The sequence below is a fragment of the Uncinocarpus reesii genome, genomic scaffold, assembly GCF_000003515.1.
Source record: "Uncinocarpus reesii 1704 scaffold_3 genomic scaffold, whole genome shotgun sequence".
In the NCBI taxonomy this organism is placed as follows: Eukaryota; Fungi; Ascomycota; class Eurotiomycetes; order Onygenales; family Onygenaceae; genus Uncinocarpus; species Uncinocarpus reesii.
The window spans coordinates 2,124,865-2,142,946 of NW_003052498.1; the positions used below are offsets into that span (position 1 = coordinate 2,124,865).

At 48.8% G+C, this 18,082-nt stretch overlaps 8 protein-coding genes across 8 annotated transcripts; 3 read left to right on the forward strand and 5 right to left on the reverse strand.

Moving 5' to 3' along the window:
* Positions 1 to 601: 601 nt before the first annotated feature.
* UREG_05500 (uncharacterized protein) lies at positions 602 to 1,627 on the reverse strand (the record flags this gene model as incomplete). Its single annotated transcript, XM_002584765.1, has 1 exon — positions 602 to 1,627. The coding sequence occupies one exon, from the start codon at positions 1,625 to 1,627 to the stop codon at positions 602 to 604; it is 1,026 nt and encodes a 341-aa protein (XP_002584811.1).
* Positions 1,628 to 2,414: 787 nt separating this feature from the next.
* UREG_05501 (aspartyl-tRNA synthetase) lies at positions 2,415 to 4,155 on the reverse strand (the record flags this gene model as incomplete). Its single annotated transcript, XM_002584766.1, has 2 exons — positions 2,415 to 3,092; positions 3,148 to 4,155. 2 exons carry the CDS (start codon positions 4,153 to 4,155, stop codon positions 2,415 to 2,417), a joined length of 1,686 nt encoding a protein of 561 aa, XP_002584812.1.
* A 425-nt stretch (positions 4,156 to 4,580) lies between these two features.
* UREG_05502 (HAD-superfamily subfamily hydrolase) lies at positions 4,581 to 5,920 on the reverse strand (the record flags this gene model as incomplete). The annotated part of the gene is made up of 3 exons (XM_002584767.1): positions 4,581 to 5,355; positions 5,408 to 5,705; positions 5,905 to 5,920. The coding sequence occupies 3 exons, from the start codon at positions 5,918 to 5,920 to the stop codon at positions 4,581 to 4,583; spliced, it is 1,089 nt and encodes a 362-aa protein (XP_002584813.1).
* A 591-nt stretch (positions 5,921 to 6,511) lies between these two features.
* UREG_05503 (uncharacterized protein) lies at positions 6,512 to 7,592 on the reverse strand (the record flags this gene model as incomplete). The annotated part of the gene is made up of 3 exons (XM_002584768.1): positions 6,512 to 6,988; positions 7,068 to 7,157; positions 7,185 to 7,592. 3 exons carry the CDS (start codon positions 7,590 to 7,592, stop codon positions 6,512 to 6,514), a joined length of 975 nt encoding a protein of 324 aa, XP_002584814.1.
* A 1,169-nt stretch (positions 7,593 to 8,761) lies between these two features.
* Positions 8,762 to 11,760, forward strand: UREG_05504 (uncharacterized protein; the record flags this gene model as incomplete). Its single annotated transcript, XM_002584769.1, has 4 exons — positions 8,762 to 9,040; positions 9,096 to 10,172; positions 10,482 to 10,912; positions 11,004 to 11,760. The coding sequence occupies 4 exons, from the start codon at positions 8,762 to 8,764 to the stop codon at positions 11,758 to 11,760; spliced, it is 2,544 nt and encodes an 847-aa protein (XP_002584815.1).
* Positions 11,761 to 12,062: 302 nt separating this feature from the next.
* UREG_05505 (uncharacterized protein) lies at positions 12,063 to 15,096 on the reverse strand (the record flags this gene model as incomplete). Its single annotated transcript, XM_002584770.1, has 6 exons — positions 12,063 to 12,295; positions 12,363 to 13,184; positions 13,239 to 13,586; positions 13,636 to 14,599; positions 14,652 to 14,962; positions 15,021 to 15,096. The coding sequence occupies 6 exons, from the start codon at positions 15,094 to 15,096 to the stop codon at positions 12,063 to 12,065; spliced, it is 2,754 nt and encodes a 917-aa protein (XP_002584816.1).
* A 384-nt stretch (positions 15,097 to 15,480) lies between these two features.
* On the forward strand, positions 15,481 to 16,408 carry UREG_05506 (uncharacterized protein; the record flags this gene model as incomplete). The annotated part of the gene is made up of 4 exons (XM_002584771.1): positions 15,481 to 15,533; positions 15,595 to 15,777; positions 15,826 to 16,184; positions 16,287 to 16,408. 4 exons carry the CDS (start codon positions 15,481 to 15,483, stop codon positions 16,406 to 16,408), a joined length of 717 nt encoding a protein of 238 aa, XP_002584817.1.
* A 548-nt stretch (positions 16,409 to 16,956) lies between these two features.
* UREG_05507 (uncharacterized protein) lies at positions 16,957 to 17,889 on the forward strand (the record flags this gene model as incomplete). Its single annotated transcript, XM_002584772.1, has 1 exon — positions 16,957 to 17,889. The coding sequence occupies one exon, from the start codon at positions 16,957 to 16,959 to the stop codon at positions 17,887 to 17,889; it is 933 nt and encodes a 310-aa protein (XP_002584818.1).
* Positions 17,890 to 18,082: the final 193 nt, after the last annotated feature.

Here is an 18,082-nt window from a genome sequence, read left to right on the forward strand (position 1 = left end):
TCGAGGAGCGTAGGGTTCGTGGTCGTCTTTGAGAGCCAGGACTTGGGTGGCAGTGAAGCGGGCGGTGGGAGGGAGGCTTGATCTATCAGAGAAGTGTGTAAAGAGGTAAAATCGGAATAGCGCTTCTGAGTGGTGAGTGATCGAAGAGGTAAACGAATTGCAATATTGTATATCGTGTACGGTTTCGAGCCGTCGGAGACGGTTGTTGTCGGGATTGATATTTCAATAGAGAGTGCCATGGCTGACGGGTACGGAAGGGATTTAGCGATTTGGAGATAGTCACCTAAAAGGCAAAGGCAGTTATATTTCTTCCCCCTAAATTCGTCTTCCCGTCTTCTCAAGTGGTCGGGCGTTGAAAGACAAGCTGCTTGATCTCAAGGATCGATAACTATCACATGGCGATGACGTACAGTTGAGTTGCGGGTGCCTGGGCAACAGTGGTCTAGTCTGCTTGTCACAAACACTTGAAGGCTTGACGTGCGAGTCAGGGGAAGTGAAATTGCACTTTAATATTAGACTTGGACCGATATTTAAGTTATAGAATTGACCAAGAGTATACATAGTTAGGAGTTGCTTCAATCCGCCGCTTTAAATACTCAAGTTACTGCACCCACCCTCTATCACCTTCTTCCCATAGGTCTCGGAATTCGAGTAGATCGCTCTGGCCATAGAATTCGCCAGAGATACTGATAATCATGTCAAGCATGGCACGAGTTTGTTTTCGCAGTTCAGCGGCTTGGTCCTCCCTCTCGTTCCTTTCCTCGTCATCACCAGCCGCATCCTCCGACCCACCTTGAGCGCCAGTACCAGAGATGTCGTCCGAGAACGTTGAAGCCAATCGAGCCTGCAATCGCGCTTTTGCTTCTTCTAGCTCATCTTTTTCGTTTGCAAGTGCGTCGTCGACTTGAGCGACGGGATCAGAGCCCGTGTCCACCATGGGATAGTCATTTAACAGGCCATTCTGTTGTTCTTTGCTCCTCATGTCCTCACATTCAATCTGATCGCTTATATCTTCTGCAGCTCTTCCAATCACATTCTCGCCGTTTTCCCCTGAATTCTGCTGAATATCCACAGCGTCTTGTTCCTCGACCTCCCGGACTTTCAGTAATATCTTCACTGCCCGTTTTCCTAGCTCCCTAATATCTGCAACTTCTTCGCTTCCCATTTCTCCCACTTCCCGACATCGGGCTAAAAGTCCCCACGCCCACGCAGCTAACCTCTTCACCCTGACGACCTCTCCACTCTTGACTGCATCAGATATAGAGCGTGTAACGAGCGTCAAAACCCGCAGAACATCTTCCGGGTGCATACAAGCAATTTGGACCATATGCGGATCAACGGTTTGTAACAACCATCGCCATTCTTGCCTAGCGTGCTTGCTATCATCAGGCAAAGAAATCGGGTGCTGAGCGTCCAACGCTTCAATCGCTTCGGCGGGTGGAGCACACTTCAGCGTGGAGCGTAATAGCTGAAATCGGTGGCGAAGAAGGTTATAATAAAGCTCTTGCGGATCGGGGGGTTGTTCGTCACTAGGCTCTATAGGAACGCTTACTTCCACAGTTGAGGAGAGAGCAGCGTAAACGCCATCCGAGTAATGTGCGCGACGCACAATGCTTTCGATTCCCATTTGGACCTGAGCTCCGTCCTTGGGGGTTTCGTTCCCGTTCGCAAACTGCTCCTGCGCGATGAAAATGGGTGGAAGGTTCCTAGCTTCCGATCTATGCCAAACCGCGTCCGTAGAACAAATCACGGACCGAAAGAATCAGTAAACCCACGCTCGTACACTAAAGCAGCACAGGAAGAATAGAAAGAGACTTAGCCAATGAATAGAGAAGTTGTAGAGGATCTCAAGGCGCGACTCACCTGACCATTCGTAGGTACTCAATGCCATCTTCTGGGGGGCCGTAGAGTAACTCATCGCCATCATCGTCGTCTAAACCAGGGAAAGCATGTTTTTGACCGAAGGTCGGGTCATTTCGCGGGTACTTGTGTGTGTTTGTTGGCGATCCTGGCGTTGACCCCGTGTTGTCTTCTTCCGGCGACTCAACGACTGAAGGTCGAGGTCTTTTCGCGTTGGGGGATTCACTAGGAGCGGACATCGAGTTTTTACGTTTCATAGACATTCTAGCAATGATGTTGCATTTTCCATCAGTCGGAGCTCCAAGTCCGTGGTCTGCGAGATATCGTGAGTTTATGCTAGGGGATTTAGTTCGCGTCAGAGCAAACGCCAAGACTGCCGGTTCTTCATCGCGCCCATCCTTTTCACGTCATTAATATCAACAAGACCAAATCCATTCTGAGGATACTCCTGATCAAGGTACGATTTTTTATTTTGGTATTCTATCCATTACAGAGTGCACGTTCCCGTGATTCAAGTAGCCACTTACATACTCCCTGCTAGCCGTACTCCCCGGCTACGGGCGTAGTCTCTGGGGGTCACGAGGAAACAATGTCGCCAGTCGAATGTTGGGCAGACCCAAGAAGAACATTACAATACGATTCAACCCAAGCCCTCCACCGGCGTGAGGGGAACATGCTTGCCGGAACGCACCTAGGTAGTCTTCGAACCCCTCAGACTTGGGGTCAACCCCTCGAGCTCTCATTGCGGCTTCGAGTTCTTCGACCTCATTAATACGCTGCGCGCCAGACATGATTTCCTCGCCTCTCATAAAGAAATCATAAGAGTTTGAGAATGTAGGGTCGTCGGGGCATGATTTCGTGTAGAATGGGCGCACAGCGCTCGGGAATTTGTCAAGGACATAAAAATCGGTGTCGTATTTCTCGCGGATAATGCGCCCAAGCTGTTTCTCCATAGCGGTGGTAAGGTCGTTTTCGAATCTCTCCTGTTCAGACACATCAACGCCAGCTTCTTTCAGCAGGGCAATTCCTTCCATATATTTCAATCGAAGAGCTTTACCGTCTTTTGGTAGACGGAAGTCGCCGGCCTTGGGATAGGACTTTTGGATAATGTCAATTTGGTCCTTATAACGAGTCTTCAACTCTGACAGGATGAACACCAAAAGCTCTTCCGCAAACGATAGAACTTCGTGGTAGTGGCGTTGGAACGTTCTTTCAAAATCGAGACCGATAAACTAAATACCCATCAGACGATAGGTCAAAACTTCGCTGCAAGGAGAAGTATCTTACCTCCGTTAAGTGTCTGTGAGTGTTGCTTTCCTCGGCTCTAAACACAGGACCAATCTCAAAAACATTCATCATATCACCCGCGATACACATCTGTTTACCTAGCTGAGGGCTCTGGGAGAGATAGGCCTTCCTCTTGAAATAGCCTAGCTCGAAAACATCAGAGCCACCTTCGGTAGCGGTGCCGGAAAGTTTTGATGTGAAAATCCATCTTGCTCCGCTCTTCAGCATGAATTCTGCAAACAATTGGGCAACACCGCTGGAAATCCAAGTGATAGCTTGACTTGTCTCAGTCTGCAAATCCAAAATACGGTTATCCAGGCGCGTCTTGAGGGTCACGATTGGCGCGCCTTCTGCATCCACTTGTCCTTCCTCGGTAGATTCTGGAGGTGGCCGTTCCGCATCCTTGACTTGCATCGGAAGTTGCTGGGCGGCCTGCGCAATCATGTAGATCTTTCTAATGTGCAATTCCATTGTGCTATATGTCGCTGAGTTCACGGGGATCTCTGGCTTCTTGACGATACCAGTCACCTGCACAATGGAGTTGACATTCAATCCACCAGTCCATTTCACCATATGTTTCGAAATAGGTTCCTGAGCAAAGATCACTGCCTGTACTTTCTTCCCCTGTTGTCTGAGCATCAAGAATGCTAGTTTTGCGCTCTGGACGCGGGCATTGTCAACTCTTGCAATCACCGTGACTTCCTTCTCGTAGAAATCCTCCGTGTCGAATTGAGGGAAATTCGTAATCTGGGGGAAGTCGTCCGTATCTGGCATCTTGCCATATAGATCCTTCGCGGTATCAGCAGCTTGGCTGGCCTGGGCCTGAGCCATTTCTTGAGCGGCGCGTTGAGCGGCTTTCTCTGCTTTCGCTTTCTCCTTGGCGGCCTTCTTCAATGCACTTTTGCTCGGGGCTGCTGGGGCGCCAGCTTCTGAAGCCGCGCTTCCTTCCGGTTGCTGTTCGCCGCTCTTTGGATGGTGGGGCAACGTGGTGGCCGAGGGCTGTTCCATGATCGCGGCGTCCAAACTGCTGGCAGGCAGTAAACGAGTATATCAGGTTGGAAAAAGAGCGATTGTCGCTGAGACGGGTCAGACAGCGAACTACACCAATGACTCACGCACCGGGAGGTGGACGGGTCGAGCGATGAGTCCCCGCCATCGTCACCCGCGCCAAGTTTTCCGAGCCCTAAGCCCTAAATAGTATGCCTGCAAGTTGCATCAGGAACAACGCCTACGGAGAACAACTAGCTATATAAGTCGGTGTACGCATGCCGAGTTCATGGCGCAAGGAGGCTTGAATTTGCAGATAAACATGCTAATGTTAAGTTTGAAACTAAATGGGGTATTGATTTACATAGGTAGGATCGAAAGGAAATAGCCGCTCGCTCAGGTTGGATGGGTATCGAAGGACTCGCTCAAACCTTCCATCTATACCTTTATGGAGAGGTCAACCACTGTGACCTTTTCAGAGCCCACTCAACCGCATCTTGGACCCCGTTCACAATGACCTTCGGTGGCCAGGCTGGCTTTTCTCCCCTGTAGACTCCTGTTTTTACCAGGATAGACGTCCATTCAGTCCCAGTAGCACTGTTGAAAGAATTGGCGCCGCGGATATCTGATTCGGGATTGTCACCAATCATATAAACGTCACGAAGGGGAACCACATCTGCCCCTTTGAAGGCGCTCTCTCTTTGCTGGAGCAACCTCTTCTCGGCGAATTCATAGGTGGACTGGTGAGGCTTCCCGATCATCGTGCTTTGTAATTTGACGCCAGCAGCAGGGCCACCGGTAAGCGCATCCCAAACTCCATGGAGCGCTGCAGCGAATCCCCCTTGCCCAAGTCGCGGTAAGTGATACGCTGCGGCCCATAGCAAATCCGGGTTGGAAAAGTATAGTTTAGGCTGTCCGTCCTGTTGGTAACCGCGGTTGGGCAGATCCTCCCGATTGTTCTTCTCAGAGTAAGTGCCCAAAATGCCATGATGGGAAAGTAGTAGGTCGATGATCACTTGAATATCCAATGCCCAATCCCTTGGGTCATTGAAAACAAGTATCGCGTCAACTTTGAGGTTCCCCGGAGAGCCGCCTGTGACCGGCCTGGAAACGGGCTGTGCAAAATTTTTGTAGTGGTCACTGAAGCTCTTTGAAAACGGCCAGATCGAGGGATGCGCCATGAAGATATCCGCTGGAGTCACGACAGACTTGAACCCATATCTGGTTAACTGGTTAGAAGTGTCAGCTCATGATACGACGGCACTCATCATACTGTTTGGCCACATGACGGCATCTATCGTTTGGCCCGCCAACAACCAACACACATTTGTTCTCCAAGGGCTCTTGCTCCTTTTTGCCCTCCACCAGTTCGGCAAACGGTGTATGGCTCTGTATAATGCGATCGTGGTGTAGTTGAAGACCCAGTCGATCATTCAATTGGCCTATTCTCTCGGATTCGGACATTCCACCGCCATTTGTCAACAAGATAAACGGGATTCTCTGGCGTTCCAAGAGGGAGAGGGATTTGGCTGCCCCGGGAAGTGGTTGCGCGGCTCGAAGAAGAACGCCATCTATACTGGAGCTGAATCAGAACACCACCTAGGTACATATAAGTCTCATGCAATAGTTAAACTCACTCAAATGCAAAGGCAAAATCTGGAACTTTGGAGCTTTGTCCTGGGTTAGCTCTGAAGCCTCTCCTCAGAGCTGGTCCCGGAGACGCGTTTGCGCGAAATTGCGAGAAAACACGAATCTGCTGGCTAGACAGACGGGAAGCAAAAGCCATTGGGTATGTGACCTTCTGTAAGCACGCGAAGGGATGGGAGTGATGATCCAGCCGGGATGTTTTCAGCGCCCTGGAGCTCCAGGCACCGCCTGATGTCATGTCTGTTAGCGTGAGCCGCCAAGCATGGTTAAACAGGGGGCTCAAAAATGGGTGAATCATCTTCTGGGCAGATATCTATCTATCCAACAACATCAGTTTCCAGATTAATACAGTCGCCTTGCTTTGTTCTGATATACGTCTAGTCAGGGTATATAATCACAACGTCAAAACTGACCTGTGGGAGTTGTTGATTTCCCAGGTGCAAAAGTAGATCTACATACTCCGTAATGGTGCCGTCATATTTAACTGGTGAACTATCCAATGGAACTCAAACAATTTATGTTTCTTTGATATATTCAAATCAAATTCATAGAGACATTATTTTCCTTTCTTTGGCTACCCATTGAAGCAGGTTGGTGGAAGGATTGCACCCTGTTAACAATTGTTGGGTCTTTGAGGGCACCTCTTGTATGATCAAAATGCAATGCTTAAACCGCAAGAAGCAAGCCTGAATCAGGCCGTAGGCCCATATTTTTCTTTAGACCTCTCGAATCACGCCTTTTCATCAGCCCAAACATCGTATCCAAAAGTGTCCTTCATGTTCACAAAGCGGCAGTGTCTCCCCTTGGCCACTTCGTTAACAGCCTCGAACTGCTTCGGCGACAACTCGATTTCCTCAAAGTTGCTGTCGATGCGTGACGGAGTCGAACTCTTCGGCAGCACGACATAGCCTCGTTTCAAGCCCCATGCGATCAAGACTTGGGCAAGCGTATGGTTGCCCTCTTCCGCGATGGCGTTAAGCGTAGGATTCGTCCCGACTCTTTCGCCTGTGGAGGGGACCTGGTTCTGCGACCCAAGCGGCGAGTAGGCCTCTGGTAAGATGTTGTGCGAAAGGCAGAATTCGACCAACTCAGTGTTGGGGAGGAATGGGTGGATTTCGATCTGGTTGACGTGTGGTGGCACTTTGGCGAAGGAGAGGACTTGCTTGATGCCTGGGATGGTGAAGTTGGAGAGACCAATGGCTCGAGCCTTTTTGGAATTATAGATCTCTTCCATTGCGCGCCATGTTGGCTCGGGGTTCTTAGTCAGTTCCTCTTTGATCACATACTGTTTCCATTAAAGGGAGTAAAATCAGCAAATCCATCCAGCAAGAGGCTGTCAATGCATCCCCCATATGCGAGGGTGCGCAAAGTGAATTCTAGAATATCAAGAGCTATATTCGCACCTTGCCATCTGGCCCGAGCTTAGGCATGTTGTTCTCATCCTTCTCAGCAGCAATTGGCCAGTGAACCAAGAACAAATCCACATAATCCAGCTGCAAATTTTCGAGTGAGTTCTCCAACGACCACTTCACCTCATCAGGCTCGTGCAAATGGTTCCAGACTTTGGTGGTGATGAACAAATCGGATCTCTTGACACTCGGCTGCTCCTTCAAAAAGTCCGCGATAGCCTGGCCAATCTCATCTTCATTGCGGTAATACCAAGCACAGTCGAGATGCCTGTATCCCGTTCTGAGAGCATGCAGAACCGCATCGTAGGCTTGCCCCTTAGCCCCTTCACTCGAGAATGTGCCGAACCCCAGGCCGGGGATGGTAACGCCATTGCTGAGCTTGAAGTTGATATGCCGTGACATGCTGCTCTGCAGATTCAATTGGAAAGTCGAGAAGTGATGTAGGTAACCTCGGGACAATTGATAAAAGTGATAGCAATGCAAGGTGGCATGGCCGTTGGCATAACAGAAGCTCGGTTTGAATTTAACAGCAGATGGTGAGGCCGACCCACGGGAACCTCCGGGGAATCAGGGAAAGGCATATCCGCCCACGCTCCACAGCAGCGGGTTTCATATTAACCCTCAGGGCTGTCTATGGTTTTTCCCGAGATTATCCCACCGCAGAGCCCCAAACGGAACAAATGACGTTACTACCAGATTGTAAAGGCCACTCCGAAAACTCAATGCTCCATGTGAATCAGAGTTTTCACGGAATCAAGCCACAGCTTTGTCAAAGAGTAGAAGACCCGCCGCAGCGAGTTGGATGGATGAAGTCATAAGGGATGGTTTCCAGAAGAAATTCTCTACAAATTAGGGTTTAGGGTCTAACGAGCGATGATCGACACCCGTGCTGTGCTCTATCAAAGCTTGGGTCCATCAAACTCTCCGCCACGTTATTGAACACCACTTTATGAATGTGACTTGCTGCTTGTGAAATACAAACTCCGGCAATTGCCAGTGCAAAGTGAAGGCCACTTGTATCATTCTCAGGCGAGGATCCCAATGCTATCACCCCCTGTGGCCAGCGTGAGTGGTCCCATTGTTTATATAGGGACTCTGCCCGAAAGTGGTGGAGCCACCTCCGCCACCCAACGTCACATCAATATGCTGTAGACATTTTGAAGGAGTACTTCCGTGCCTGTGCCAGCCAGTGAACGGCATATGAGAATTGCGGTAAAATTAGCAAAAGTCTGCTTGTTTCAGCATTCACCAACCCGCCACGCTCCGAAGAAATGCCTCTCAATTCACTGGTTTGAGTTAGTAATAAGCCTTTTGGCTGGAGACAACGATGATATTTAGGGACTGGGAGTTAATAGGTGGAGCAGTTGTAAGATAAATTCACCTCCAGGTTTCGCCCGGGAACTTTCTCGCATTTCAAGTTCAGTATAAAGCTCCGAAGGTTCCTACCCCTTACCTGTTTTTCCACTCCAGCTATCTCTGCGCAGCCGCTTTCTCTCCTCTGTTCCTCTTTGCACTTCTTTTTCAAAGGCATTCTCATAGAATCGTGCTAGAGACCATATACTCGAGTCAATATGGCAAATATCGGCGATGCCAAGTTTCAAGGACAAGATGGGGGTCCAAGAAGAAGGGAGAGCAGTGTGCGTGGTGGTCAGATCAGCATCCCCGCCGACCCTCACTTTGAAGGGAATGCCATCGAAGTGCGAGCGTTGAGGAGCTCCATTAGCGACGCTGGCATGCTCATGCATAACCTAAGCCTGGCACCATCTATGAGGGATCGCAGAGCTTCGCGGAACTCCTTTGGCGTGTCGTTACCAATTCCCCGATCCCCGCGCGCCTCTAGACTCTCCTCGGTGCATCGAGATGCCCGCAGGAGCCAAGCGTGATATTTTGGCTTCCCAAATTCAGGATTTAGCAAAGGAAAAGGTTGAAGCCGCCAAAAACATGGCCTTTGCTTTCGACATTGACGGCGTCTTGGTCCATGGAAGTCGTCTTATACCCGAAGCGGCGCGAGTGATGGAGCTTCTCAATGGAGATAACGAGCTAGGAATCAAGATCCCATACATTTTGCTCACAAACGGTGGGGGCAAAACCGAATCAGCCCGAGTTGAAGAGCTTTCCCGCATATTAGGGTCGCCAATCTCGACAGATCAGTTTATCCAATCGCACACACCGATGCAAGCGTTGTCAGAGTACTATGAAACAGTTCTTGTGGCCGGCGGGGACGGATATAAGATTCGACAAGTCGCTGAAGACTACGGGTTCAAGAACGTAGTTCTCCCGAAAGATATCCTGGCATGGGATCCGACTATATCCCCATGGAGCAAACTCTCCGAGGAAGAACGAAAACAGGCCAAAATTCAAGATTTCGACAAAATGAATTTCGAGGCGATCATGGTGTTTGCTGATTCCCGGGATTATGCCACCGATATGCAAATCATCATGGACCTTCTCCTCAGCGAGAACGGGAGGTTGAAGACCAAGTCCAAAACGCCCCTCGAGAATCAGCTTCCCATCTATTTCTCACAAGGCGATTTACTCATGCCCACTGAGCATGGCGTTCCGCGGTTGACTCAGGGTCTGTTCCGCATCAGCATTGAAGCCATGTACAAGTCCTTGACTGGAGGCGACCTTGAGCGTGTCGTGTACGGCAAGCCCGAGCTGGCTACATATAAATTCGCAGACGAGGTTATGAAGCAATGGATGAAGGAGATTCACAACGAACACGTCTTGCCGAAGAACATTTATATGGTTGGCGACAACCCTCAATCAGACATTGTTGGCGGCAATATGTACGGATGGAACACATGTTTGGTTCGGACTGGCATATTTCAAGGCGGCGAGAACGACGAAGAGAATCCGGCAAGCTTCGGGGTATTTGCAAATGTGTTGGATGCGGTGCAGGCTGCGATTAAGAAGGAGCTTGGAAAGGAGTTCAAGTTCCGATGGAGTGACAAGATCAATCCTGTCCTCCATCCAGAGGGGGTTTCCGCGGTGGAATAGACGGTCTGCAATCTGTTTCTATAGCTGGTTTCTTCGGGTTCTGTTTCTCCCGGTTGTTTTGAAGGGACGATTGATATCTCACACAAAAAAGAACTGTAGTTCCCGGGTGCGAACTAATCCCAATTAGAGCTAGCTTACCTAATCTCTAACACGTGACTTTTTAGCGCCATCTGATTAGCTAACTAAATGACTAATCCATTTCCGTGATCTGATAATCTTATCTTATCAATCGCTGCTTCGTGAAATCATCTCATTCTGTCATCAACACTGCATCTCTTCTCATCAAGACAGGCCTGGGGAACAAAGTGCCCGTCCTTATTTCACGGAGAGTCCAGCGCTATGGCTGCGGATCCAGAGCCCACTCGCCACATCTATCTGCCTCCTGAAATTCTCTGCACTATTTTCTCTTACATTGAGGATCAGAGCCAAGCGAATGCGACCCTTCGGTCATGCTGCCTCGTATGCCGCCAGTGGTGTTCAGTCGCTACTCCTTTTCTATATCGGGAGCCTAGCATCAAATCTGGGAACTTTGCTGCTTTTGCCGCCGCTGTTATTTCTCCCATCAACCAACCCCATTCCCAGAGATCCGATCTAGGCCAGTACGTGCGGACACTTGACCTGTCCGAGCTCGTGCATCACAGCACAAATTCCATGACTGCAAAGCTGCTTCGGGCAGTAAGACAGGGACTCGAACTTTTTATTGCCCCGGGGCGCTCTATTTCGTGAGTTCCCGTTGTCGACGCACGGTTTTTATATAGCTTCTCTACTTAGAGACGCTTGTGTAGGGGCGAACGGAGGGCTGACCTTTCCTAGGTCTCTCAATCTTTTGTCCATCTCAAAATGCCAGAATCTCCAAATTCTAGACCTCTCACTCGTCCTCACTGAGCTCAGCTTTGGCGATGTTAAAAATGCCACCAAAAATCTCACCAGCCTTACTACGTTGCGACTACCTAAAAACACATCGCTCTCCCTCGCGGCGAACGATGTACCGTGGCCTCCAAACCTTACCGTTTTCCAGTTTGGCGGTGATGACCCAGCTGATATCCCCCGGTTCGCCGAGGAGTTCTCCTGGCCGGAAAAACTGACCAGTCTGACACTCCACAACTGTAAAAGCCTCACAATCGCCGCAGGCCAAGCGATCTTTGGTAACCCGCAACTGCAGCAGCGCCTCCGCCGCCTCAGGATAACCAGCGACAATAACTTTACACATTTCCGATTCATGGCCGACCTTGTCAATGTCATTCCGAAAGTGAAATGGCTCAGCCTCCCTGGCGGTGATGTCAATTCGACAATCATTCCCACCCTGGCAACCTTGAACACACAATTGGAGTTGGAAGTTCTTCGAATGGAGCCATCGTTAGTGAGCTGGGTTTTCCCGCTTAATGAGTTTAAAAGGGCGCTTGGGTCATCGCTTCCGAGGCTTCGGCATTTACGTGTTCATGTGGTACATGTCCCTTCCGTGTCGTACGATTCCGTTGTTGAGGAGATTACTCTGGCGTTGAGGAAGAACGCTGAAGGTGCGGGATATGACAAGGCAATGCTGGGTGAGGTTTTCAGTATTTATCCATAGTGCATCAGGTTAATACACTAGAACCATAGAGCACTATTCTGTTGAATAATCTACAAATACCAAACAAGGGGATAAAAAGTATTGTCTCTCAAAATCGTTTTCACCATGCTAGAAATTTTTCCGTTGAATGCAAGCAAGAGCACACACAGGACATTAGGAGGATAGCCTCCTTGGAGGTATAGGCCATTCATGGTAACATCCCGCCCAGTGGTGGTGTGTGAGAATAGGGATTATGCTGCAGCTTGCAGCTGCCCATTGGCATTAAAAAGAATAGATAGAGAGAAGGATACATTTGCTGAAATTTATGCAACAGACGCGACTACAAGTGAAGATACGCCTTCTTCCTCCGATCGGACCGTAACTTTCGTGGTGACACCAGTCTTTGCAGTATACGCTAAACGAACCAAAGCCGCTACCTTTCCTCCCGTTATAGAGTTCCCGTATAATTTCAATGTGTGAGTGCTGTTGTTTAGGACGACCTCGCAGCCCTCGAGTGGCTGGAGCGACAAAACAGCGATCAACTGCTCGGTAGCATCTGGATGACGAGGTCAGTAAACGAGCCAAAAGGGGGAGAAAATCGTGTTGTGAGATATCCAGCATACCTTGAATGCCTTTCATATTGGATAATTGCAATGTTTCACTGGATTCCTCGCCATTGGCAGCAAGGTCGTCCCATATACTGTCGAAGCTGGCGGAAAATGCAGGAATAATATAATCACTGCCCGTGAGATCAAGATCTTCAACTTGATATTCGTCTTCATAACCCGTTTCTTCGGGTTCACCAGTTGTCGGATCAATTTCTTTGCTCGTGAATCTCAAAATATTGGTAAATGAGGTAATTGGGTAAGAGCTTTCGTCAAGCTTCTTAAACGCAACATATACAACGCCAGGCTCATTCGTGGCTAGTTTCGGCGTCGGAACATCGAATTCGTATTCGAGCACTTCCTCCTCCTCTGAAGGGGTAGCGTCAACGGACACACCTTCTAAGACTGTATCTGGCAAGGTGTTCGTGATGTCATATTGCAAAACAACATGCTTCTTAAAGATGTGTTTAATGACGGTGACAACGTATTCAGTTTCTCTCTCTGTGAGTTCAACAGGCGGTGATGATTTGAGAAGAGGTCCATAAGCTTTAAGTTCAGGTATCTCCATGAGTTGTTCGGAGTATTTCTCTGTAGCGGCAGCAGCAGCTTTCGCGCTGTCCGCAGCACCATTTTGTTTAGCGCGGTCTGCACCGATCGAAGGAGCTTTGATAGTAGGGGTTGCGGAAGTCAGTTTCTTGGTTCTCTCTTCTGCTAATGCTTGCTCATGAGAGACAATTGGAACCTGGGACATATCGAAGGCTGCTGCAAAGGTCGCTTTATCAGTAGCCGTAACATACATTACGAGTTGATGCTCGAATGTTGCCAGGGCAAACATGTTTTCTGTCGATAAATCAGCAATTTGATGGCATCAGTAATTAGTGATAAGGGGCCCACCATTTTTGATGAAGCGCTCCGCCATCTCGTCCTGGTTCTCTATTAATCTCAAGTTAAGGGCAGCACGGTCACGGACTTCATCATCAACATCATCCAAGCACCGTCTTAGGAGGACAATGACGCTTCGTCTCAATTCCGGATCTTTTTGACCAACGCCAAACTTGGCAAGTGCTGTTACTGCCGCTGCACGGATGGTGGCATTTTCAAGGACGACTCTGTTGTAGATGTACCGAATGTATTTCGTAGGGTGTGATGTTTTTGGCCCTTCAATTCCCAGCAGATGTAGAATCCTCACCGCAAGCTTGGTGAATTCGCAGTCTTCGATAAACTCGCAAAGATGTGCCAAAGCTGAATCTCGTTAGTGGGTGAGGCATAAGAATATGTACTGGAAACGTACCATCCTCTTTACTTCCTGGGACAAATTTGATCAGATCAAACATGCTTTCCACCACACTTCTCTTGAACTCATAACCACCTTCATCTCGAAGAATCCCACTGAGGAAAGTAAGCATTCCGGCCTGTTTATTAGGGAATTTCAAGCAGAGAGTTCGAATTGCTTCGACGACCGTAATTTTGAACTCATCGGTGATATCGGCCATGAACCCAGAAATCTGTGCCATCAGGCGATCGACACTAGCTTCGTTCCCGGTTTTAAGGAGGGTCGTAATCGCGAATGTTGCAATTGATCTGTTAGGATTAGATATCAGGGCCTCAATGTCCTGATTGCATGTGTTTACTACATGGGGTTTAAATGAAGCGAAACTGTGGAGAATTCGAATTGCTGCAAATCTGCTTGTGGTTCGGGGGGACGATAAGAAGAGTTGCAGAATATGGACGGCTTGGGACGCCTCCGCGTCTGTCACGTCTTTCATGTCACAAATTGCCCTGGCAGCTTCGAAGTTGACCATTTCGTGTTTATGCTTTAACCAGCTCTCAAGCATTTGCATCATGGGCTTCCTCAAACTCTGATCATCTTCGGCCAATTTTGCCGCTAGTCTGACTAGTAAGAGGAGAGCAGCCGGGCTCTTGACGGCGCCAGCAGCTCCGTATTGCTGAACCATTTTCACCAAAGCCATTTTATCATGTGCCCGCATCTGATACAAAAGCCCGAGTGCATGGTATTGAGTCATATGGCTGGTCTGTGAGATTACCTGAGGATGCTGACTGGAGAATCCCAGGAAGCCCGATGACTGTTTTCCGCCTGCGGCTGCTTCTTGCGTCTCGCTCTGCCATCTTCTAACGACATCCTTTGCGATCGGGAGCAAATGATATGAGGATACGAGTGCTGCGGATGAGACTGACGGACTTTTATCGACAATTGCTGTTTTTATCAGTCGCTCGATGCCTTGAACGGTTGTGGCCTTCAAAAGTCAGCCTGCAAAAGCTCCCAAACAACAAGGGCGATCCACGAACGTCTATAATGCGGCACAGTGCACGGATAGCGTTGGCTCTGTAAAGAACATCACTCCCGACTGTGGTATCTTTCATAATTATCGATGTTGACATAATAACATCTTCGGCAGTATTGGCCAATTCCTTCAATATCAGATAGACCATTTGGCGGAGGGACGGGTCCTTATTTTGGAACAATTTCGAAATCCCGAAGAATAGCGTCGTCGCCTCATCCTTGGGAAACTTTTCGCCCGTAAACAGTAGCACCGCAAGTTTCGTCAAGAGTGTCCGGCATTTTCGGGGGGATATGGGGGACGAATTGAACAATCGCGCTGGTCCGCCGTCAGTCAGCCAAACACCTCGCCATTAGTCCTCGGGAAGAGACTTTACCATCTTGGAAAACTGTCGTCCTGTCCAGCTTCATCATCGTTTGATCCGCATCCTCGTCTCTCTTTACGTAACTCATCTTGACGGCGTAAAACGTATTCCAGTGTTATCTTGGGTTAAAGCCAACTTGACACCCACCGAGGTCAACGGCGTCAACGAAAAAGCAAGGTAATTCGACGAAAGTGCTGGTGCCAATGACCACTCCGCATTCAGTTATGCCCGTCAATTAATTGGCCCCAAAGGCAACGCAGCAGTAATGTTTAGGGGAGAGGGAGTGTCGGGCTCGTCTCGAGGTTGGAGATACACGTTGCCTCACTCGGTGTGTGTGGGCCACAAGCCACTTGTGGCTGAGCAAACAGTGCAAACACCGCCCGCATACAACTTAAGGCAGTGACCTCGTTGCTTCTGGCACCAGGCATACGAGTTATAAAAAGAATCACGATTCAATTCACCTTCTGCAAAGATGGATATGCCAGTTAATGTACCAATTGATGATCCCAATGCCGATACAGAGTGGTACTGCACCCTCTGCTCCGTGCATGTGCGCTTCCAGAGTACCCTTCTGACAGGCTCCCAGGAATGATATACTCCGCCAACATGGAATTATACCTGAAAAGCCGCCGTCCCCCACGCCGATTATAGAAGAAGCTATCTTAGAAGCTCGTAAAAGAGAACATGAGAACCGACTTGAGGATAAAGATTTAGACGAGCTGGCTGCGCTAGAAGATGAAGAAGATGATGAGTTTCTTGAAATCTATCGGTAGGTAGACGCGACCAGCCTTGCAGGCTTCGACTAACTGGTAGGCAGTAAAAAGCGTCTTGAAGAACTTTCAAGGTTGCAGAAAGCAAGTGTTCATAACCAAGTCTATCCCCTTCAGAAACCCGACTACTCTAGAGAAGTCACCGAGGCGTCGTCTAAATGCTTTGTCCTCGTGAACCTGACCTCGTCGATGGGCACAAACGTTGAATCCCGGGTTCTAAGTGATATATGGCGACAGCTTGCGGAAAAATATGGAGATATTAAATTCTGTGAGATTCGCGCAAATCTGTGCATTGAAGGTTATCCGGAGAAAAACACTCCCACCATTTTGGTCTATAAGGACGGGGATATTAAAAGGCAAATCGTTACTCTTAGAGAACTCAATGGACCACGGACGAGAGTCGAAGGTGAGTGCTCCGGGAAGTGTGCCACATTATCATTGAGTCAATGATTCTTCCTACGAAGCGGGGTTTCTCATCTCTGGTTAGAATGCTGACAATAGTTTTCAGATCTTGAGAAGGTCCTTGTCTCCTTAGGGGCACTTCAAGAAAATGATAGCCGCCTCAGAAAGAAATCTGATACTCCGCCGAAAAGTGATAGTGATGAGCAGTATCTTGATGATTGGGACTGAGTGTAGGATACCAAGGCGTATTGACTCGATATGCGACGACAGTTATGACCCATTAATAAGTTGGCATTTTATACTGGATAGTTTTGAAACTTACGGTGGCTGGTTAGCCATCAGCTTACTTTGACCCCATGGACAATGTTTGCTCTAATCCAATGTCACTGCTAGCCAAGTAACCAATTCGTATTGGTCCTGAAGGCTGAACAGGATGCATGTACGGGGCATACATGTTTACTTCATGATATCGTACAGCTTAGATACGTGATTCAACAATATAACTATTGCTAGGCACTTCCTCTCTCTCAGCCTTCAGGCTATAGACCCCCCAATCGTTAGGAGCAATGGACGTGTCCAAGGGGCACTGAATTAAGGGCGAAAACCACTAAACGTTACTAGAACTATGATCTCACCATCAGCAATTCAAGACCATCCAACCTGAAGAATATCTGCCATGATCTGTGTGCTCCATGACCTGGCTTCGTCGAGCTCAACTTGATCCCTGGGCTTCGGCATAAATTCTCGATAATTTGATATACATACGTCTGGGTGCCATGTTCCGCCGCTTCACAAACCGTCGATGGCTCTTTGCCATCTTCATGCTAGCATTGCTATCCCTTTTCACAGTTTATTTCCCACAACTAGACTCGATTAACATTAATACTAGCGAAGAAGCCGACCAGCCAGCCCATTCTAATGCAATCAATGGCGCTACAAGCCCTTCGAGCTCGCGCTCGCCTACACGACCCTTGCAATCCGCACATGCAATAAGCGGCTACACTCGCACAATCGTGGTCGCGAAGCTCAAAGCGGAGGATACCACTTGGGTCGACAGCCTAGTCAAATCCGACCGAAGCATCACCCCCGCAGTTTATGTTGTGGATGATCCTCAGGCGGACCTATTCGTTATCAAAAACAAGGGCCACGAGCTGATGCCGTACCTGACCTACATCATCGACAACTACGAGAATCTACCGAACGTCACCATCTTCATGCACGCGCACAATGCGACATGGCACAACAATGATTTTTTCAACTTGAGTTCCGAAACGATGGTGAGCCAACTGAAGATCGAGCACGTCATTCGCGAAGGGTACATGAATCTCCGGTGTAAACATGAACCGGGGTGTCCAAATCACATCCATCCCACTGTCGAGGATGAAGGAGATATCCGCGCGATTCCCGAGGCAGCTGTATTCGGCCGCGCATGGAAGGAATTGTTCCCCACTGAACCTGTCCCTGTGGCCCTTGCGCAACCTTGCTGCAGTCAGTTTGCGGTGAGCTCAGAGCGGATTCGTGCAATTCCTCTTCCACAGTACGTTTTTTGGCGTGACTGGGTGCTCCGTACCACTTTACCAGACCGGTTAACAGGGCGGGTATGGGAGTACCTATGGCAGTATATATTCACTGGCAAAGCAGTTGTTTGTCCTGATGAACGCATCTGCGCTTGTCAAGGCTACGGAATATGCTCGCGCGAGAACGTGTGATATTTATTGCTTCTCAAGGTTCGGAATAGGACTTTCGACAAAAGCGAATGACGACAGACCTGGGAAATTCTAATTTTTCCAAAAGACTGTGCTGGGTTCCGATTGAAATATGGCGACGGAAATCAGTGACCGAATTTTGTAGGGGGGTATTTTACTTCCTGCGCAAAGCCAGCCCAATATTTCAGGTCAACTC